Raw genomic sequence first — 18,606 nt, 5'->3', positions numbered from 1 at the left:
CTTTTATTGACAATTACATGAAGTTTATGCAAAGAGTCAATATTTGAAGTGTTGACCTTTATTTTTCAAGACCTCTGCAATCCGCCCTGGCATGCTGTCAATTAACTTCTGGGCCACATCCTAACTGATGGCAGCCCATTCTTGCATAATCAATGCTTGGAGTTTGTCAGAATTTGTGGGTTTTGTTTGTCCACCCGCCTCTTGAGGATTGACCACAAGTTCTCAATGGGATTAAGGTCTGGGGAGTTTCCTGGCTATGGACCCAAAATGTCGATGTTTTGTTCCCCAAGCCACTTAGTTATCACTTTTGCCTCATGGCAAGGTGCTCCATCATGCTGGAAAAGGTATTGTTCGTCACCAAACTGTTCTTGGATGGTTGGGAGAAGTTGTTCTCGGAGGATGTGTTGTTACCATTCTTTATTCATGGCTGTGTTCTTAGGCAAAATTGTGAGTGAGCCCACTACCTTGGCTGAGAAGCAACCCCACACATGAATGGTCTCAGGATGCTTTACTGTTGGCATGACACAGGACTGATGGTAGCGCTCACCTTGTCTTCTCCGGACAAGCTTTTTTCCGGATGCCCCAAACAATCGGAAAGGGGATTCATCAGAGAAAATGACTTTACCCCAGTCCTCAGCAGACCAATCCCTCTACCTTTTGCACAATATCAGTCTGTCCCTGATGTTTTCCCTGGAGAGAAGTGGCTTCCTTGCTGCCCTTCTTGACACCAGGCCATCTTCCAAAAGTCTTCGCCTCACTGTGCGTGCAGATGCACTCACACCTGTCTGCTGCCATTCCTGAGCAAGCTCTGCACTGGTGGTGCCCCGATCCCGCAGCTGAATCAACTTTAGGAGACAGTCCTGGCGCTTGCTGGACTTTCTTGGGTGCCCTGAAGCCTTCTTCACAACAATTGAACCTCTCTCCTTGAAGTTCTTGATGATCCGATAAATGGTTGATTTACTAGCAGCAATATCCTTGCCTGTGAAGCCCTTTTTGTGCAAAGCAATGATGACGGCACGTGTTTCCTTGCAGGGAACCATGGTTAACAGAGGAAGAACAATGATTTCAAGCACCACCCTCCTTTTAAAGCTTCCAGTCTGTTATTCTAACTCAATCAACATGTCAAAGTGATCTCCAGCCTTGTCCTCGTCAACACTCTCACCTGTGTTAACAAGAGAATCACTGACATGATGTCAGCTGGTCCTTTTGTGGCAGGGCTGAAATGCAGTGGAAATGTTTTTTGGGGATTAAGTTCATTTTCATGGCAAAGATGGACTTTGCAATTTATTGCAATTCATCTGATCACTCTTCATAACATTCTGGAGTATATGCAAATTGCAATCATAAAAACTGAGGCAGCAGACTTTGTGAAAATTAATATTTGTGTCATTCTCAAAACTTTTGACCACGACTGTACATAAACCCAATCTTATTCTGAATTTACTTGTTATAAATTGATTTGCATTTTAATGAGGGAAATAAGTATTTGACCCCTCTGCAAAACATGACTTAGTACTTGGTGGCAATCACAGAGGTCAGACGTTTCTTGTAGTTGGCCACCAGGTTTGCACACATCTCAGGAGGGATTTTGTCCCACTCCTCTTTGCAGATCTTCTCCAAGTCATTAAGGTTTCGAGGCTGACGTTTGGCAACTCGAACCTTCAGCTCCCTCCACAGATGTTCTATGGGATTAAGGTCTGGAGACTGGCTAGGCCACTCCAGGACCTTAATGTGCTTCTTCTTGAGCCACTCCTTTGTTGCCTTGACTGTGTGTTTTGGGTCATTGTCATGCTGGAATACCCATCCACAACCCATTTTCAATGCCCTGGCTGAGGGAATGAGGTTCTCACCCTAGATTTGACGGTACTTTGCCCCGTCCATCATCCCTTTGATGCGGTGAAGTTGTCCTGTCCGCTTAGCAGAAAAACACCCCCAAAGCATAATGTTTCCACCTCCATGTTTGACGGTGGGGATGGTGTTCTTGGGGTCATAGGCAGCATTCCTCCTCCTCCGAACACGGCGAGTTGAGTTGATGCCAAAGAGCTCCATTTTGGTCTCATCTGACCACAACACTTTCACACAGTTCTCCTCTGAATCATTCAGATGTTCATTGGCAAACTTCAGACGGGCATGTATATGTGCTTTCTTGAGCAGGGGGACCTTGCGGGCGCTGCAGGATTTCAGTCCTTCACGGCGTAGTGTGTTACCAATTGTTTTCTTGGTGACTATGGTCCCAGCTGCCTTGAGATCATTGACAAGATCCTCCCGTGTAGTTCTGGGCTGATTCCTCACCGTTCTCATGATCATTGCAACTCCACGAGGTGAGATATTGCATGGAGCCCCAGGCCGAGGGAGATTGGCAGTTATTTTGTGTTTCTTCCATTTGCGAATAATCGCACCAACTGTTGTCACCTTCTCACCAAGCTGCTTGGCGATGGTCTTGTAGCCCATTCCAGCCTTGTGTAGGTCTACAATCTTGTCCCTGACATCGTTGGAGAGCTCTTTGGTCTTGGCCATGGTGGAGAGTTTGGAATGTGATTGATTGATTGCTTCTGTGGACAGGTGTCTTTTATACAGGTAACAAACTGAGATTAGGAGCACTCCCTTTAAGAGTGTGCTCCTAATCTCAGCTCATTACCTGTATAAAAGACACCTGGGAGCCAGAAATCTTTCTGATTGAGAGGGGGTCAATGCAAATCAATTTAGAACACTTTTGACATGCGTTTTTCTGGATTTTGTTGTTGTTATTCTGTCTCTCACTGTTCAAATAAACATACCATTAAAATTATAGACTGATAATTTCTTTGTCAGTGGGCAAACGTATCAGCAGGGGATCAAATATTTTTTCCCTCACTGTAGCTTGTGTAAAACAAGTTAGAGGAGTTCAGAGCATAGTTATGCAAATGAGTATGGAAGCTGATCAAATACAATTTAATAAAATTGTATTTGTCACATGCGCCGAATACAACAGTGAAATCCTTACTTACAAGCCCTTAACCAACAATGCAGTTTTAAGAAATAATATAATTAAATATTTAAAGAGCAGCAGTAAAATAGCAATAGCGAGGCTATATACAGGGGGTACCGGTACCGAGTCAATGTGTGTCCATATGTGTTGACATGATAGCTCAGCAGAAACTAACACAACTTGTTTCCAAAGCTAAGCAGGGTACATAGAGGTAGTCATCTGGATGGTACATGTCCCCTCATATACCAATAAGGAGTCACTGTTCAGGCAGGAATCGTTGGACTGAGGCTTCAGATTCTATTTCAATATGGGCATCTCTTTATTTAGGTTGATGGCATGTCAAATAAAATATGTCTAATCAAATATGAAATTCAACATCATTTCATCCACCCAATATACAGAATATATATTATTTTTTCAACTTATTTTTTTATCTGGGAGTCATACTAAGACCAAGACCTTTTACAGATGAGCCCTGAATGACATAAATTACAGAAAATACACACATCAATATGAATACAAAATGCAAGCAGAAAGAACAACATGGTCATAAAAAGAATTGATCTGATGTTGCATGACATAAATTGTGCTGCAATTTCCACGTAGATTCTACGTGAGATTTTTAACCATTCTACGTGGAATTTTCAATGTAATTTCAACGTATACAGTACATCGTTTTGATGATTACGTTGAAATTAGATTGATGTAACAACCTGTTAGTCACGTTAAGTAATTGTATTTAAGTTGAAGTTTTACCCTAATTTCAATGTTTGCAACGGTGGTTGAAATCAAATGAAAACTGTACTGGTTGATTACTTTTTGCAAATCCAAATGTGTTTCAAACATAGATTCAACATCACAATATGTTGACAAATTACATTGAAACAACAGTGATTCAACTAGTTTGTGCCCAGTGGGATCTAATTATGTACCTTGTTATCTCATTGTCTACCGTTTTCTTTGTCTGTTGCATTTGTCTGTTGAGTTAACAATCAAGTTAACTTGCTAATGCAGTTCCTGGTGGTAAAACAGAGCATTGTTGCAGTACAACATGCTGTAGTTAGCACGCAATGCACAACTAAACTTCCCACTCAGGCCGGGATTGAATCCGATCGCACATTGGGACAATGCGCCATTTAAAGGTAATTTCCGATTGAACCGACATATGCAGTGTTTACTGTGAATGTGGTCTCAGCGAACACGGGAACATTGCCTTTAAAAGACCATTGTCGAAAAAGTGCGATCGGATTGAATAACGGCCTCAGTCTGTTAACATGATACACACACCTCAAATACGCCAATACCGATGCAACTTCTTCTCAAACAGAGATGTTTTTCCTCTTTGTACCTGGAACTACTACTTATACGGCTATCAAGATACAGCTAGAGCAGTTATGAAGTTTAACTACTTCCTTTCTTCTCCTATCCTTCCAGACACCCTCTGTTCCCACTGCTGGCCCTGCTGTTTGAGAAGTGTGAGCAGGCCACCCAGGGCTCTGAGTGCATCACCTCTGCCAGCTTCGATGTGGACATCGAGAACTTTGTCCACCAGCAGGAGCAGGACCACAAGCCGTTCTTCAGCGAGGACCCCGAGCTGGACAACCTGGTTAGTACCCTGCCTGGGGGCCATCTAAGTAGTCCAACTTGGATTTGAAGCATCTCAAAAGTCTAATATGGCTTCCTAATATTGAGCAGTTATCGCAATAGTCATACTGTAATGACTTCCTCCACCAGTAGAGGGAGCAATTCATCCTCAACATTAGTACACCACGTTGGACTACTGAGATGCCTCCTCAACATTAGTAAGCCACGCTGGACTACTGAGATGCCTCCTCAACATTAGTAAGCCACGCTAGACTACTGAGATGCCTCCACAATTTCAGGAAGCCATGCTAGACTACTGAGATGCCTCCTCAACATTAGGAAGCCACACTAGACTACTGAGATGCCTCCTCAACGTTAGGAAGCCACGCTAGACTACTGAGATGCCTCCTCAACGTTAGGAAGCCACGCTAGACTACTGAGATGCCTCCTCAACGTTAGGAAGCTCTGTTAGTTATCCCTTTCAGGTCCCACTCACTATAAAGTTGTCTTATTTTCTCTCTCACCCTTTCTCATGTACACGGTTCTCTCTTCAATTATCTCTCTCTCTCTCTCTCTCTCTCTCTCTCTCTCTCTCTCTCTCTCTCTCTCTCTCTCTCTCTCTCACAGACTACCTCTACCCCCTCCCTCTTGTACCTCCTCTTTCTTTCCTCCTTTGTCTCTCTCAATATCTATTTCTATTCACCCTTTCTCTCTTTTCCCCTCATGCTCTCCCTCCCACCCTTCTATGACAGCTAGCAGTAATTAGAAATTAGGAGAAATAGGGAGGGTGGCTAGAGAGAGAGTGAGTGAGTGAGTGAGTGAGTGAGTGAGTGAGTGAGTGAGTGAGAGAGAGACAGAGAGAGAGAGAGAGAGGGGGAGAGAGAGAGAGAAGGTTGGCTCTCATCATTATGGGGGTGCTCGGCGACAAGTGGTGAGGCAGTTAATTAACCCCGCATCTGTTTGCTTTACGAGGCGCCGGTCGGGGGCTGGCCCCAGCACACACTAACTCTTCCACAGGACAGTAAGCTGAAGCTGACTGGCCGAGATGGCACAAGGCCCCGATTCTGTGCTGACTTTGAGAGAGTGAGCACTGGAAGGGGAATCCTGGTTGGGAAAATTTTGAGAGGGTCATGGATTAGCAAGTGTTATGTCAAGGGCTATCTGAGAACGTTCAGGGACTGACTGACTAGGGCCAGCACATCATCTACAAGGCACACAAGGGGTCTGTCCAGAAACAAACCCTAGCCCCTGGGGATTTCTCGTGGCATCCATTGCCAATTATTGATTATTTATATACCTTTGGTTCAAACTGGAGAAGGCAACCATTGAGCTAGTCAATGTTGAGCCAGCCTAGCATTCAGGCTAGCATGTAGCAGGTAGCCTACTCCCTCAGTCATTTAGCCTGCTGGCTTTGTCTCTCTCTCCTCAGATGGTGAAGGCCATCCAGGTGCTATGGTTACACCTTTTTAAAGCTGTAGAAAGCAACAATGGAGCTAGCTAAAGTTGAGCTAGCTCAGACTAGCATGAAGGCTAGCATATAGCCTCCTCCTTTCCTCAGTCAATAAGCCTGCTTATTTTGCTCTCTCTCTCCTCAGATGGTGAAGGCCATCCAGGTGCTGAGGATCCACCTGCTGGAACTGGAGAAGGTTAACGAGCTTTGCAAGGACTTCTGCAACCGCTACATCACTTGCCTCAAGACCAAGATGCACAGCGACAACCTGCTCCGCAACGACCTGGGCGGGCCCTACTCGCCCTCGCACACCTCGATTAGCCTGCAGCAGGTAAGAGATGGACACACACAAAAAAACGGATTGAATCAACGTTGTTTCCATGTCATTTAAAAATATATATATAATGTGATGACATTGAATTAGCGTGGAAAACTGATTGGATTTGCAAAAGTCATCAACGTAAGGGAATTTCATATTTTTAACCTAAATCCAATGACATCGTGAATTTTGGTTGTTGATTTCACGTCTAATTGACGTTAGTTGACAACTCAAACAAAATTAAATCAAAACTAGACGTTGAAATGACATGGGATATGTGCACTGGTGCACATATGCACTCTAAACAGAATGTATCTGGTATGCACTTAGAAAGAGCCAACTGCATTTGTCATGTTTCGACTTTTATTTTTTTATTTTAATAAAAATTACATACATTTCCCCCAGTTTTCGTTCACTCTAAGAAAGTAACTTGAAACATATTTTTTTCGTATTCTGTACATTTGCAATAGTTATCTCAAATTTGACAGAGTTCATTGACAGTTGGAGCCATTCTGCAAATGAGGGTGGCTGCTCCTCTTTCCAATGCCTTAAAATGACCATTTTAGCAATGAGAGTTAGTGTCCTGAGCATGGAAGCATTTGGTGAATTTTCCGGGAGTTTAATTCCCAGCAAGATAAAGGCTGCATTTGTGTGTAGTCTATTTTCTATTGCTCCTTGAAATAGAGAGAATATTATTTTCCAATAGGGTTTGATTTGATTTATTAGGAGCCCCATTAGCCGACGCCAATGCCGACAGGTAGTCTTACTGCATTCCGACACATAACGAAAAAGATAATACAGACAAAATGCTTTACATTTTATACTGAACAAAAATATAAACACAACATGCAACCGTTTCAACGATTTTACTGAGTTACAGTTCATATAAGGAAATCAGTCAATTAAAATAAATAAAGGTCCTAATCTATGGATTTCATTTGACTGGGCAGGGGCGCAGCCATGGGTGGGCCTGGGAGGGCATAGGCCCACCCACTTGGGAGTCAGGCCCACCCACTGGGGAGCCAGGCCCAGCCAATCAGAATGAGGTTTTCCCTACAAAAGGGCTTTATTACAGACAAAATACTCCTCAGTTTCATCAGCTGTCTGGGTGGCTGGTCTCAGACGATCCCGCAGGTGTAGAAACCAGATATGGAGGTCCTGGGCCAGCGTGGTTACACGTGGTCTGCGGTTGTGAGGCCAGTTGGACGTACTGCCAAATATTCTAAAACAACGTTGGAGGCAGATTGTGGTAGGGAAATGAAAATTACATTCTCTGGCAACAGCTCTGGTGGACATTCCTGCAGTCAGCATGCCAATTGTACACTCCCTTGAGACATCTGTGGCATTGTGTTGTGTGCCAAAACTGCACATTTTGGAGTGGCCTTTTATTGTCCCCAGCACAAGGTGCACCTGTGTAATGATCATTCTGTTTAATCAGCTTCTTGATATGCCACACCTGTCATGTGGATGGATTATCTTGGCAAAGGAGAAATGCTCACTAACAGGGATGTAAACAAATTTGTGCACAGAACTTTTGAGAAATAAGCTTTTTGTGCATATGTCAAATTTGTGGGATCTTTTATTTCAGCTCATGAAACATGGGACCAACTCTTTACATGTTGCATTTTTAGTTTTGTTCAGTATAGATACATTTAAAAACATGAACATGTAGTGTGCGTGTGTGTGCATCTATCAGTTACATGTCAGTACATACACAAAATAAGTAGGTCAGATGGAGGAGAGGCGTTGTGCCGTGAGGTGTTGCTTTATTTATTTATTGAAACCAGGTTTGCTGTTCACTTGCACTATATGAGATTGAAGGGAGTTCCATGCACTCATGGCTCTGTATAATACTGTACGTTTCCTTGAATTTGTTCTGGACCTGGGGACTGTGAAAAGACCCCTGGTGGCATGTCTGGTGGGGTAAGTGTATCAGTGCTGTGTGTAGGCACTCCCGAGTGGCGCAGTGGTCTACTAGAGATCCTGGTTCGAGTCCAGGCTCTGTCGCAGCCTGCCGCGACTGGGACACCCATGGGCGGCGCACAATTGGTCCAGCGTCGTCCAAGGTATGGGAGGGTTTGTAAAACATTTAAGTTGACTATAAAATGTGTTTTTAATTTCCAACACAATGTTTCTTATGAAGCAAGAAGTGATGCAGTCAGTCTTTCCTCAACTCTTAGCCAAGAGAGACTGGCATGCTGTCACGCCCTGGCTCTGGGGACTCTTAAATGTTGAGCCAGGGTGTGTAGTGTCTATGTTGTATTTTCTATGTTGTTGATCTAGATCGTGTAGATCTATGTTGGCCAGGGTGGTTCCCAATCAGAGGCAGCTGTTTCTCATTGTCTCTGATTGGGGACAATACTTAGGCAGCATGTTTGGCACTAGTCATTGTGGGATCTTGTTCCGTATGGTTTGTTTTGGTGTTAACCTATGACTTCACGTATCGTTTGGTTTGTTGTGTTTGTTCGTGTGTGTTAAACGTTAATTAAATAAAATGTACGCTACCACGCTCGCGCTTGGTCTGTCACTTCCTTGAACGATCGTGACAGAAGATCCCACCAAAAGAGGACCAAGCAGCGTGTCCAGGAGCAAACGCCGGAGGTTACGTTAGTAGATGTCCTCCTCGGTTGGGGGAGAATCACGGAGGAGGAGGCCGTCTGTTACCGGAGGGCGATGAATGAAAATGCCCAGGCAGGAGAGGAGAAACGGCGCCAACCGTGCCGACGACGGACACCCAAGAGGCAACCCCAATAAATTTTTTTGGGGGGGCACACGGCGTGGACGACGGGGCAGCAGCAGGCAGCGACAGGGCGTATCTGCAGACTAGGAGAGGAGGCCACCAGGTTACGGGGGCTATTGGTCCAGAGGGAGCAGGAGTTAATTGGTCAGAGGGAGGAGCTACAGGAGGCGTTAAGGGAGAAGGAGAATGTAGAGGCACGGCGAGAGGAGCTGGTTAGGCAGCAGAGGGAGCGGAGGTTTATAAGGAAACCCAGTCCCGCTCCTCACACCAAGCAAGTGGTGTGTGTCACCAGTCCGGTCCGGCCCGTTCCTGATCCCCGCACTAAGCCAGTGGTGCGTGTTCCCAGTACGGCTCGACCCATTCCTGCTTCCCGCACAAGGCCAGTGGTGTGTGTTCCCAGTACGGTCCGGCCCGTTCCTGCTCCCCGCACTAAGTTAGTGGTGCGTGTTCCCAGTACGGCTCGACCCATTCCTGCTTCCCGCACAAGGCCAGTGGTGTGTGTTCCCAGTACGGTCCGGCCCGTTCCTGCTCCCCGCACTAGTTAGTGGTGCGTGTTCCCAGTACGGCCCGACCCGTTCCTGCTCCTCGCACTAAGCAAGTGGTGCGTGTTCCCAGTCCGGCCTGGCCCGTTCCTGCTCCCCGCACCAAGCCAGTGGTGCGTATCCACAGTCCGGCCCGGCCCGTTCCGGCTCCCCGCACCAAGCCAATGGTGCGTGTTCCCAGTCCAGCCCGGCCTGTTCCTGCTCCCCGCACCAAGCCAATGGTGCGTGTTCCCAGTCCAGCCCGGCCTGTTCCTGCTCCCCGCACCAAGCCAATGGTGCGTGTTCCCAGTCCAGCCCGTCCTGTTCCTGCTCCCCGCACCAAGCCAGTGGTGCGCGTCGCCAGCCCGGTCCGGCCTGTTCCTGCTCCCCGCACCAAGCCAGTGGTGCGCGTCGTCAGCCCGGTCCGGCCTGTTCCTGCTCCCCGCACCAAACTAGTGGTGCGCGTCGTCAGCCCGGTCCGGCCTGTTCCTACTCCCCACACCAAGCCAGGGGTGCGCGTCGTCGGCCCGGTCCGGCCTGTTCCTGTCCCTCGCACCAAGCCAGTGGTGTGCATCGCCAGCCCGGTCCGGCCCGTTCCTGCTCCCCGCACCAAGCCAGTGGTGCGCGTCGCCAGCCCGGTCCGGCCTGTTCCTGTCCCTTCGCACTAAGCCAGTGGTGCGCGTCGTCATCCCGGTCCGGCCCGTTCCTGCTCCCCGCACCAAGCCAGTGGTGCGCGTCGTCAGCCCGGTCCTGCCCGTTCCTGCTCCCCGCACCAAGCCAGTGGTGCGTGTGTCCAGTCCGGCATGGCCCATGCCTGTTTCACCGGTGCCTGGTCCGGCACCGGTCAGCTGCTCCACTCCGGAGCCTGAGCAATCCGCTCCACCGGTGTCCAGTCCAGCTCCAGTCAGCGGGGCCAGACCAGACCAGGGGCGCAACGGGGAGGTGGAGAAAAGGTGGTGGTCACGCCCGGAGCCGGATCCGCCTCCGAGGCGGAATGCCCACCCAGCCCCTACCCTCTTGTGTTTGTGTGGCGCGGTCACAGTCCGCGCCTTTGGGGGTACTGTCACGCCCTGGCTCTGGGGACTCATAAATGTTGAGCCAGGGTGTGTAGTGTCTATGTTGTATTTTCTATGTTGTTGATCTAGATCGTGTAGATCTATGTTGGCCAGGGTGGTTCCCAATCAGAGGCAGCTGTTTCTCGTTGTCTCTGATTGGGGACAATACTTAGGCAGCATGTTTGGCACTAGTCATTGTGGGATCTTGTTCCATATGGTTTGTTTTGGTGTTAACCTAGGACTTCACGTATCGTTTGGTTTGTTGTTTTTGTTCGTGTGTGTTAAGTACGTTAATTAAATAAAATGTACGCTTACCACGCTGCGCCTTGGTCCGTCACTTCCTTGAACGATCGTGACACAAGCATATTATTGATATTAGCCTTCTGATTACATTTAAGAGCAAGACGTACCACTCTGTTCTGGGCAAGCTGCAACTTAACTAGGTCTTTCTTTACATCACTTGACCATATGACTGGACAATATCAAGATAAGACAAAACTAGAGACTGCAGGACTTGCTTTGTGGAGTGTGGTTTCAAAAAAGCAGAGCATTTCTTTATTACAGACAGATCACTCCCCATCTTTACAACCATTGAATCTATATGTTTTGACCATGACAGTTTACAATCTAAGGTAAAACCAAGTAATTTAGTCTCCTCAACTTGTTCAACAGTCACACCATTCATTACCAGATTCAGCTGAGGTCTAACATTTAGGGAATGATTTGTACCAAATCATTCCCTAAATGAAATACTATGTTCAGAAGCAGTTTATTACTGGCCACCCATTCCAAAACTGACTGCAACCGTTTGTTAAGGGTTTCAGTGACTTCATTAGCTGTGGATGCTGATATGGTTGAATCATCAGCATACATGGACACACAGGCTTTGTTTAATGCCAGTGGCATGTCATTGGTAAAAAATAGAAAAGTGTAGAGGGCCTAGAGAGCTGCCCTGCGGTACACCACACTTTACATGTTTGACATTAGAGAAGATTCCATTAGATAGATAGCTTTGAATCCACAATATGGCAGAGGTTGAAAAGACATAACACATACACTACCAGTCAAAAGTTTGGACACACCTACTCAATCAAGTGTTTTTCTTTATTTTTACTATTTTTATGTAAAATAATAGTGAAGACATCAAAACTATCGAATAACACATATGGAATCATGTAGTAAACAAAGAAGTGTTAAACATATCTGTAACGATCCCGGCAGTCTGAGTCGGGTCCTGTCTGGTGACTAGTTTTTCCTGTTCGTGATCTCCAGTTTCCCGAGGGTTCGGGAACGCTCCGGGGAGCTCTCTTGTTTTCCGCACCTGCATCCCATCAGCAATCTGCACACCTGGTCCTGATCATCACCCTTCTTAGGCTCTGGCCAAACATCCAGTTCCTGCCGGATCGTTAGCCATGAACAGTAGGTTTATCAGAGTATCAGTCCTAGAGCTTCTAGCGTTAGTTTTGTTGTTTTGTACCTTGTTGGTTTATTGTTGACTTACCTCCGTTTTTGTTCCATCTCCAGTCACTCGTCCGGAACCCTCACCCTACCTCTGCCTGATGGTCGGCGGCTGCCGAGCCATCATTGGACCAACAACTGCACCCTCAACAACTCATCCACGCCGCCTCGCTCTGTTCCCTGGATTATCCTGCACCTTTGTTGAATCTGTAATAAACCCTCACCCTTCGTTCAACTCTCCTTGTCCTGGTCTGCTTCTGGGTTCTGTCTGAGGGAACCGTGACAGAACGATCCGGCCAGTAATGAACCCAGCGGACCTGGACTCTGTTCGCCATGCCATTACCCATCAGGAGAAGATGTTGGGCCATCATAGCACGGTACTACAGGAGATCGCGTTGTCAGTTCGGAACCTTTCTACCGGTCTGACGGAGGTCCAGAACCAACGCAAGTTTCCGGTGGAGGATCCACTACCGGTTTCACCCATCTCGCCTGCCGCTTCTGGAGCTGTGTCCTTCCGTGAGCCCGAGGTTCCGACGCCGGATAGATATGAGGGGGAGCTGGGAAGATGCCGTTCCTTCCTTATGCAGTGTGGATTAGTGTTCGATCTACAGCCCTACTCTTATGCCACAGACAAGGCTAGGATAGCCTTTGTGATTGCGTTGCTGCGTGGTCGAGCGCTGGAGTGGGCTTCAGCCGTTTGGGAACGACAAGACCCCTGCATGGCTTCATACCAGGGGTTCACGGCCGAGATGAGGAAGCTCTTCGACCATTCCGTCCGAGGAAGGGACGCAGCTAGGCGCCTGTTTTCGCTTCACCAAGGAACTCGCAGCGTGGCCGACTTCGTGATCGAGTTCAAGACGTTGGCGGTGGAGAGTGGGTGGAACGAGGAGTCTCTGCAAGCGGCCTTTACCAGGGTCTGTCGGAGCAGCTCAAGGATGAGTTGATCTCCTATCCGGAGCCTAGTGACCTGGACAGCTTGGTAGCCTTGTCTATTCGGGGTGGATAATCGAGTCCGAGAGCGAAGGAGGGAGAAGCAATGGGGTCCGTCCAATCGATCAGCTTCTCAGTTCCCAGTCGGGTCGGGTGGTGGACCAGAACACGTCGATCATTCTCCACCACAATGGATTAGTGGAGAGGTCCTCTCTCCCGATTCTGAACCCATGCAAGTGGGGCGGCACGGGTTAACCAAGGAGGAGCGTCAACATAGACGTAAGACCAACTGCTGCCTCTACTGTGGTAGCTCGGGACATTACATCTCCACTTGTTCCCGGCGGTCGTCAAACTGCCCGGCTCGCTAAAGTTGGGAGGACTTTTAGCGAGCCAGTTTCAACCTCTCAGTACCTCTGTCAGACCCCGTTTCCCGGCTACCCTTGTGAACAGGAATCAGAGCTTAGCGCTTAACGCTTTTATCGATTCAGGTGCCGATGGAAGCTTTCTTGATGCCGAGTTGGTGGAACAGCTGGGGCTTTCCAAGGAGCAATTGCCGGAAGCCATTGAAGCGACCACTCTGAACGGCAGTAGTCTGGCACGTATCACGATGAGGACTGAACCGAGTTAAGATGCGGTTGTCGGGGAATCATTCTGAGATGATTTCATTCTTCATTCTGCCGTCTTCCCATGTTCCTCTGGTCCTTGGATACCCCTGGCTGAAGGAACACAATCCCACGTTCGATTGGGTGACGGGCAAGGTAACGAGTTGGAGCCTTGATTGTCATGCTAACTGTCTCAAGACTGCCTGCCCCATTCGGTTCCCAGTCAGGTGATTGAGGCTAAACCCCCAGATTTGTCCCTGGTTCCCGAGACATATCACGATTTGGGGAAGTTTTCAGTAAGCAGAAGGCTCTGTCACTCCCTCCCCACCGACCATATGATTGTGCCATCAACCTGGTTCCTGGAGCTGTCTACCCCAAGGGAAGGTTATACAGTATCTCCCGACCTGAACGTGAGGCGTTGGAGACCTACATCAAGGAGTCCCTAGCTGCTGGTCTCGTTCGTCCCTCGTCATCACCCCTGGGGGCAGGATTCTTCTTTGTGGGTAAGAAGGATGGCTCTCTTCGACCGTGTATTGATTATCGGGGGGTTGAATGACATCACGGTCAAGAACAAGTATCCCCTGCCCTTGATGAGTTCTGCCTTCGACTCCTTACAGGGTGCTACGGTGTTCACCAAGCTAGACCTACGCAATGCGTATCACCTGGTCCGGATCAGAGAGGGGACGAGTGGTTGACGGGTTTCAATACACCGATGGGTCACTTCGAGTATCAGGTGATGCCGTTTGGACTGACCAATGCTCCAGCGGTATTCCAGAGTATGGTGAACGACGTCCTGAGAGATATGATCGGTCTCTTTGTGTTTGTTTACCTGGATGACATTCCTGATCTTCTCGAAGGAACCTTCCGACCACGTCCAGCATGTCCGGCAGGTTCTGCAGCGATTGTTGGAGAATCGCCTGTTCGTGAAGGCCGAGAAGTGCGAGTTTCACGCCCACACGACATCCTTTCTCGGGTACATCATCTCCAGGGGAGAGATTAGGATGGACCAGGAGAAGGTTAGAGCGGTTCTGGAATGGGCCCAGCCCGGCACGAGATTGCAGCTCCAGAGATTTTTGGGGTTTGCGAATTTCTACCGCAGATTCATCCGGGATTACAGCCGTGTGGCCGCTCCATTAACTGCCTTGACTTCCAGTATCAGGACCTTCAAGTGGAATCCGGAGGCGGATCGAGCGTTTCTGGATTTGAAGAGGCGATTCACCAACGCACCGATTCTCTCTCAACCGGACACGGCCCGTCAGTTCGCCGTTGAAGTGGACGCGTCTGATGTGGGAGTTGGCGCCATCCTGTCGCAGCGATGCTCCACGGACAGTAAACTCCATCCCTGCGCCTACTACTCGCCGCCTTTCGCCTGCGGAGAGGAATTACGATGTGGGTAACCGGGAGCTTCTCGCGGTGAAACTTGCCTTGGAGGAGTGGCGCCACTGGTTGGAGGGGCGGAGCAACCGTTTATTGTCTGGACTGACCACAAGAATCTTGCTTACGTGCAATCGGCTAAACGTCTCAACTCCCGTCAGGCCAGGTGGGCGTTGTTTTTCGGACGATTCAAGTTTGTCCTGACGTTCCGACCTGGATCTAAGAACGGCAAGGCGGACGCCTTGTCCCGGATGTTCTCCAAGACGGAGGAGAGTGGGTCCAAGACCGAGACAATTCTCCCCCGGAACTGCGTCGTGGGAGCAGTTATGTGGAAGATTGAGGAGGAGGTGCTGGCGGCCCTTCGGACTCAGCCCGGTCCCGGTAACGGTCCACCCGGGTCGGTTGTTTGTGCCTGAGTCGGTTCGTCCTGCTGTCCTCAAATGGTCCCACGCCAGTAAGATGGCTTGTCACCCTGGCGTGGCTCGGACAATGGCGTTTCTTCGCAGACGCTTTTTGGTGGCTTGCCATGGCCGAGGATACTCGGGGTTTTGTTGCTGCCTGTCCAGTGTGTGCGCAGAATAAGAGTACCAATCGGCCCAGCTCTGGACTACTTCACCCCTTCCTATTCCCCGCGACCATGGTCGCATCTGGCCCTGGACTTCGTCACTGGGTTGCCCGCTTCTGAGGGGAACACGGTCGTTCTGACTATCGTGGACAGATTCAGCAAGTTCGCCCACTTTGTGCCTATTGCCAAGCTTCCCTCTGCCTCGAGAGACGTCCGAGATCCTGGTTAGGGGAGGTTTTCAGGGTCCACGGTTTGCCCAGTGATATCGTTTCCGACCGTGGCCCTCAGTTTACCTCTGCTGTCTGGAAGTCCTTCTGTTTGGCCATTGGAGCTACAGTCAGTCTCACATCTGGTTTTCACCCCCAATCCAATGGTCAGGCGGAGAGAGCCAACCAGAAGATGGAATCCACGCTACGCTGTCTGGTCTCTTCCAACCCCACCTCCTGGGTCTCTCAGTTGCCTTGGGTTGAGTATGCCCACAATACTCTCCCTACATCTGCCACTGGGATGTCTCCCTTCCAGTGCCTGTATGGCTACCAACCTCCCTTGTTCCCTTCTCAGGAGAAGGAGCTCTCAGTGCCTTCTGTTCAGGCCCATATTCGTCGTTGCCACCGGACCTGGCATCGGGCCAGAAAGGCACTCCTTAGAGTTTCGGACCGGTATCAGCTCCAGGCGAACGTCGCCGGATCCCCGCTCCCACCTACACCATCGGAGATAGGGTCTGGTTGGCCACACGGGATCTTCCTTACGGACTGAGTCTAGGAAGTTGTTACCGAAGTTCATTGGTCCGTTTGTGGTGGAGAAGGTGATCAATCCAGTGGCAGTTCGACTCAAACTACCGAGGACGCTCAGAGTCCATCCCACCTTTCATGTCTCCTGCCTCAAGCCTGTCTTCCTCAGTCCTCTGTTGCCTCCTCCGCCTCCTCCTCCTCCTCCTCGGATGATCGGAGGTGGTCCTGCCTACACGGTGCGTCGCATCATGGATTCCAGACGGCGGGGCCGGGGTTTCCAGTATCTCGTGGACTGGGAGGGTATGGTCCTGAAGAGAGGAGTTGGATTCCGCGGCGACAGGTCCTAGATGCTGACCTCATCAGTGATTTCTACCGCCTCCATCCTGGCGCTCCGGGAGGTCCGCCCGGTGGCGTTTGCCGGAGGGGGGGTACTGTAACGATCCCGGCAGTCTGAGTCGGGTCCTGTCTGGTGACTAGTTTTTCCTGTTCGTGATCTCCAGTTTCCCGAGGGTTCGGGAACGCTCCGGGGAGCTCTCTTGTTTTCCGCACCTGCATCCCATCAGCAATCTGCACACCTGGTCCTGATCATCACCCTTCTTAGGCTCTGGCCAAACATCCAGTTCCTGCCGGATCGTTAGCCATGAACAGTAGGTTTATCAGAGTATCAGTCCTAGAGCTTCTAGCGTTAGTTTTGTTGTTTTGTACCTTGTTGGTTTATTGTTGACTTACCTCCGTTTTTGTTCCATCTCCAGTCACTCGTCCGGGAACCCTCACCCTACCTCTGCCTGATGGTCGGCGGCTGCCGAGCCATCATTGGACCAACAACTGCACCCTCAACAACTCATCCACGCCGCCCGCTCTGTTCCCTGGATTATCCTGCACCTTTTTTGAATCTGTAATAAACCCTCACCTTCGTTCAACTCTCCTTGTCCTGGTCTGCTTCTGGGTTCTGTCTGAGGGAACCGTGACAATATCAAAATATATGCTATATTTGAGATTCTTCAAATAGCCACCCTTCGCCTTGATGACAGCTTTGCACATTCTTGGCATTCTCTCAACCAGCTTCATGAGGTAGTCACTTGGAATGCATTTCAATTAACAGGTGTGCCTTCTTAAAAGTTAATTTGTGGAATTTCTTTCCTTCTTAATGCGTTTGAGCCGATCAGTTGTGTTGTTACAAGGTAGGGGGGGTATACAGAAGATAGCCCTATTTGGTAAAAGACCAAGTCCATATTATGGCAAGAACAGCTCAAATAAGCAAAGAGAAACGACAGTCCATCATTACTTTAAGACATGAAGGTTAGTCAATACGAAACATTTCAAGAACTTTGAAAGTTTCTTCAAGTGCAGTTGCAAAAACCATCAAGCGCTATGTTGAAACTGGCTCTCATGAGGACCGCCACAGGAATGGAAGACCCAGAGTTACCTCTGCTGCAGAGGTTAAGTTCATTAGAGTTACCAGCCTCAGAAATTGCAGCCCAAATAAATGCTTCACAGAGTTCAAGTCACAGACACATCTAAACATCAACTGTTCAGAGGGGACTGTGTGAATCAGTCCTTCATGGTCGAATTGCTGCAAAGAAACCAGTACTAAAGGACACCAATAAGAAGAAGAGACCTGTTTGGGCCAAGAAACATGAGGAATGGACATTAGACTGGTGGAAATTTGTCCTATGATCTGGAGTCCAAATTTGAGATTTTTGGTTCCAACTGCCGTGTCTTTGTGAGACGCAGTGTGGGTGAACGGATGATCTCCACATGTGTAGTTCCCACCGTAAAGCATGGAGGAGGAGGTGTTATGGTGTGGGGGTAATTTGCTGGTGATGCTGTCTGTGATTTATTTAGAATTCAAGGCACACTTAACCAGCATGGCTACCACAGCATTCTGCAGCGGTACGCCATCCCATCTGGTTTGGGCTTAGTGGGACTATCATTTGTTTTTCAACAGGGCAATGACCCAACACACCTCCAGGCTGTGTAAGGGCTATTTTACCAAGAAGGAGAGTGATGGAGTGCTGCATCAGATGACCTGGCCTCCACAATCCCCCGACCTCAACCCAATTGAGATGGTTTGGGATGAGTCGGACGGCAGAGTGAAGGAAAAGCAGCCAACAAGTGCTCAGAATATGTGGGAACTCCTTCAAGACTGTTGGAAAAGCATTCCAGGTGAAGCTGGTTGAGAGAATGCCAAGAGTGTGCAAAGCTGTTATCAAGGCAAAGGGTGGCTATTTGAAGAATCTCAAATATGAAATATATTTTGATTTGTTTAACAACATGATTCCATATGTGTTATTTCATAGTTTTGATGT

The 18,606-nt window shown here is 48.7% G+C and overlaps 1 protein-coding gene across 1 annotated transcript in view; it reads left to right on the top strand.

The window, feature by feature from the left end:
• LOC121580186 overlaps nt 1-18,606 on the top strand; it is a 168,969-nt gene that overhangs the window by 123,788 nt on the left and 26,575 nt on the right. Inside the window, exons 5-6 of the mRNA XM_041895245.2 lie at nt 4,403-4,574; nt 6,148-6,333. Coding sequence (XP_041751179.1) covers nt 4,403-4,574; nt 6,148-6,333 — 358 coding nt within the window. The remainder of the gene's footprint in view (nt 1-4,402; nt 4,575-6,147; nt 6,334-18,606) is intronic.

The sequence above is a fragment of the Coregonus clupeaformis genome, chromosome 13 (genome assembly GCF_020615455.1).
Source record: "Coregonus clupeaformis isolate EN_2021a chromosome 13, ASM2061545v1, whole genome shotgun sequence".
In the NCBI taxonomy this organism is placed as follows: domain Eukaryota; kingdom Metazoa; phylum Chordata; class Actinopteri; order Salmoniformes; family Salmonidae; genus Coregonus; species Coregonus clupeaformis.
Note: the sequence above shows the minus strand (reverse complement) of the source record. Positions and strands in the feature narration are given on the sequence as shown.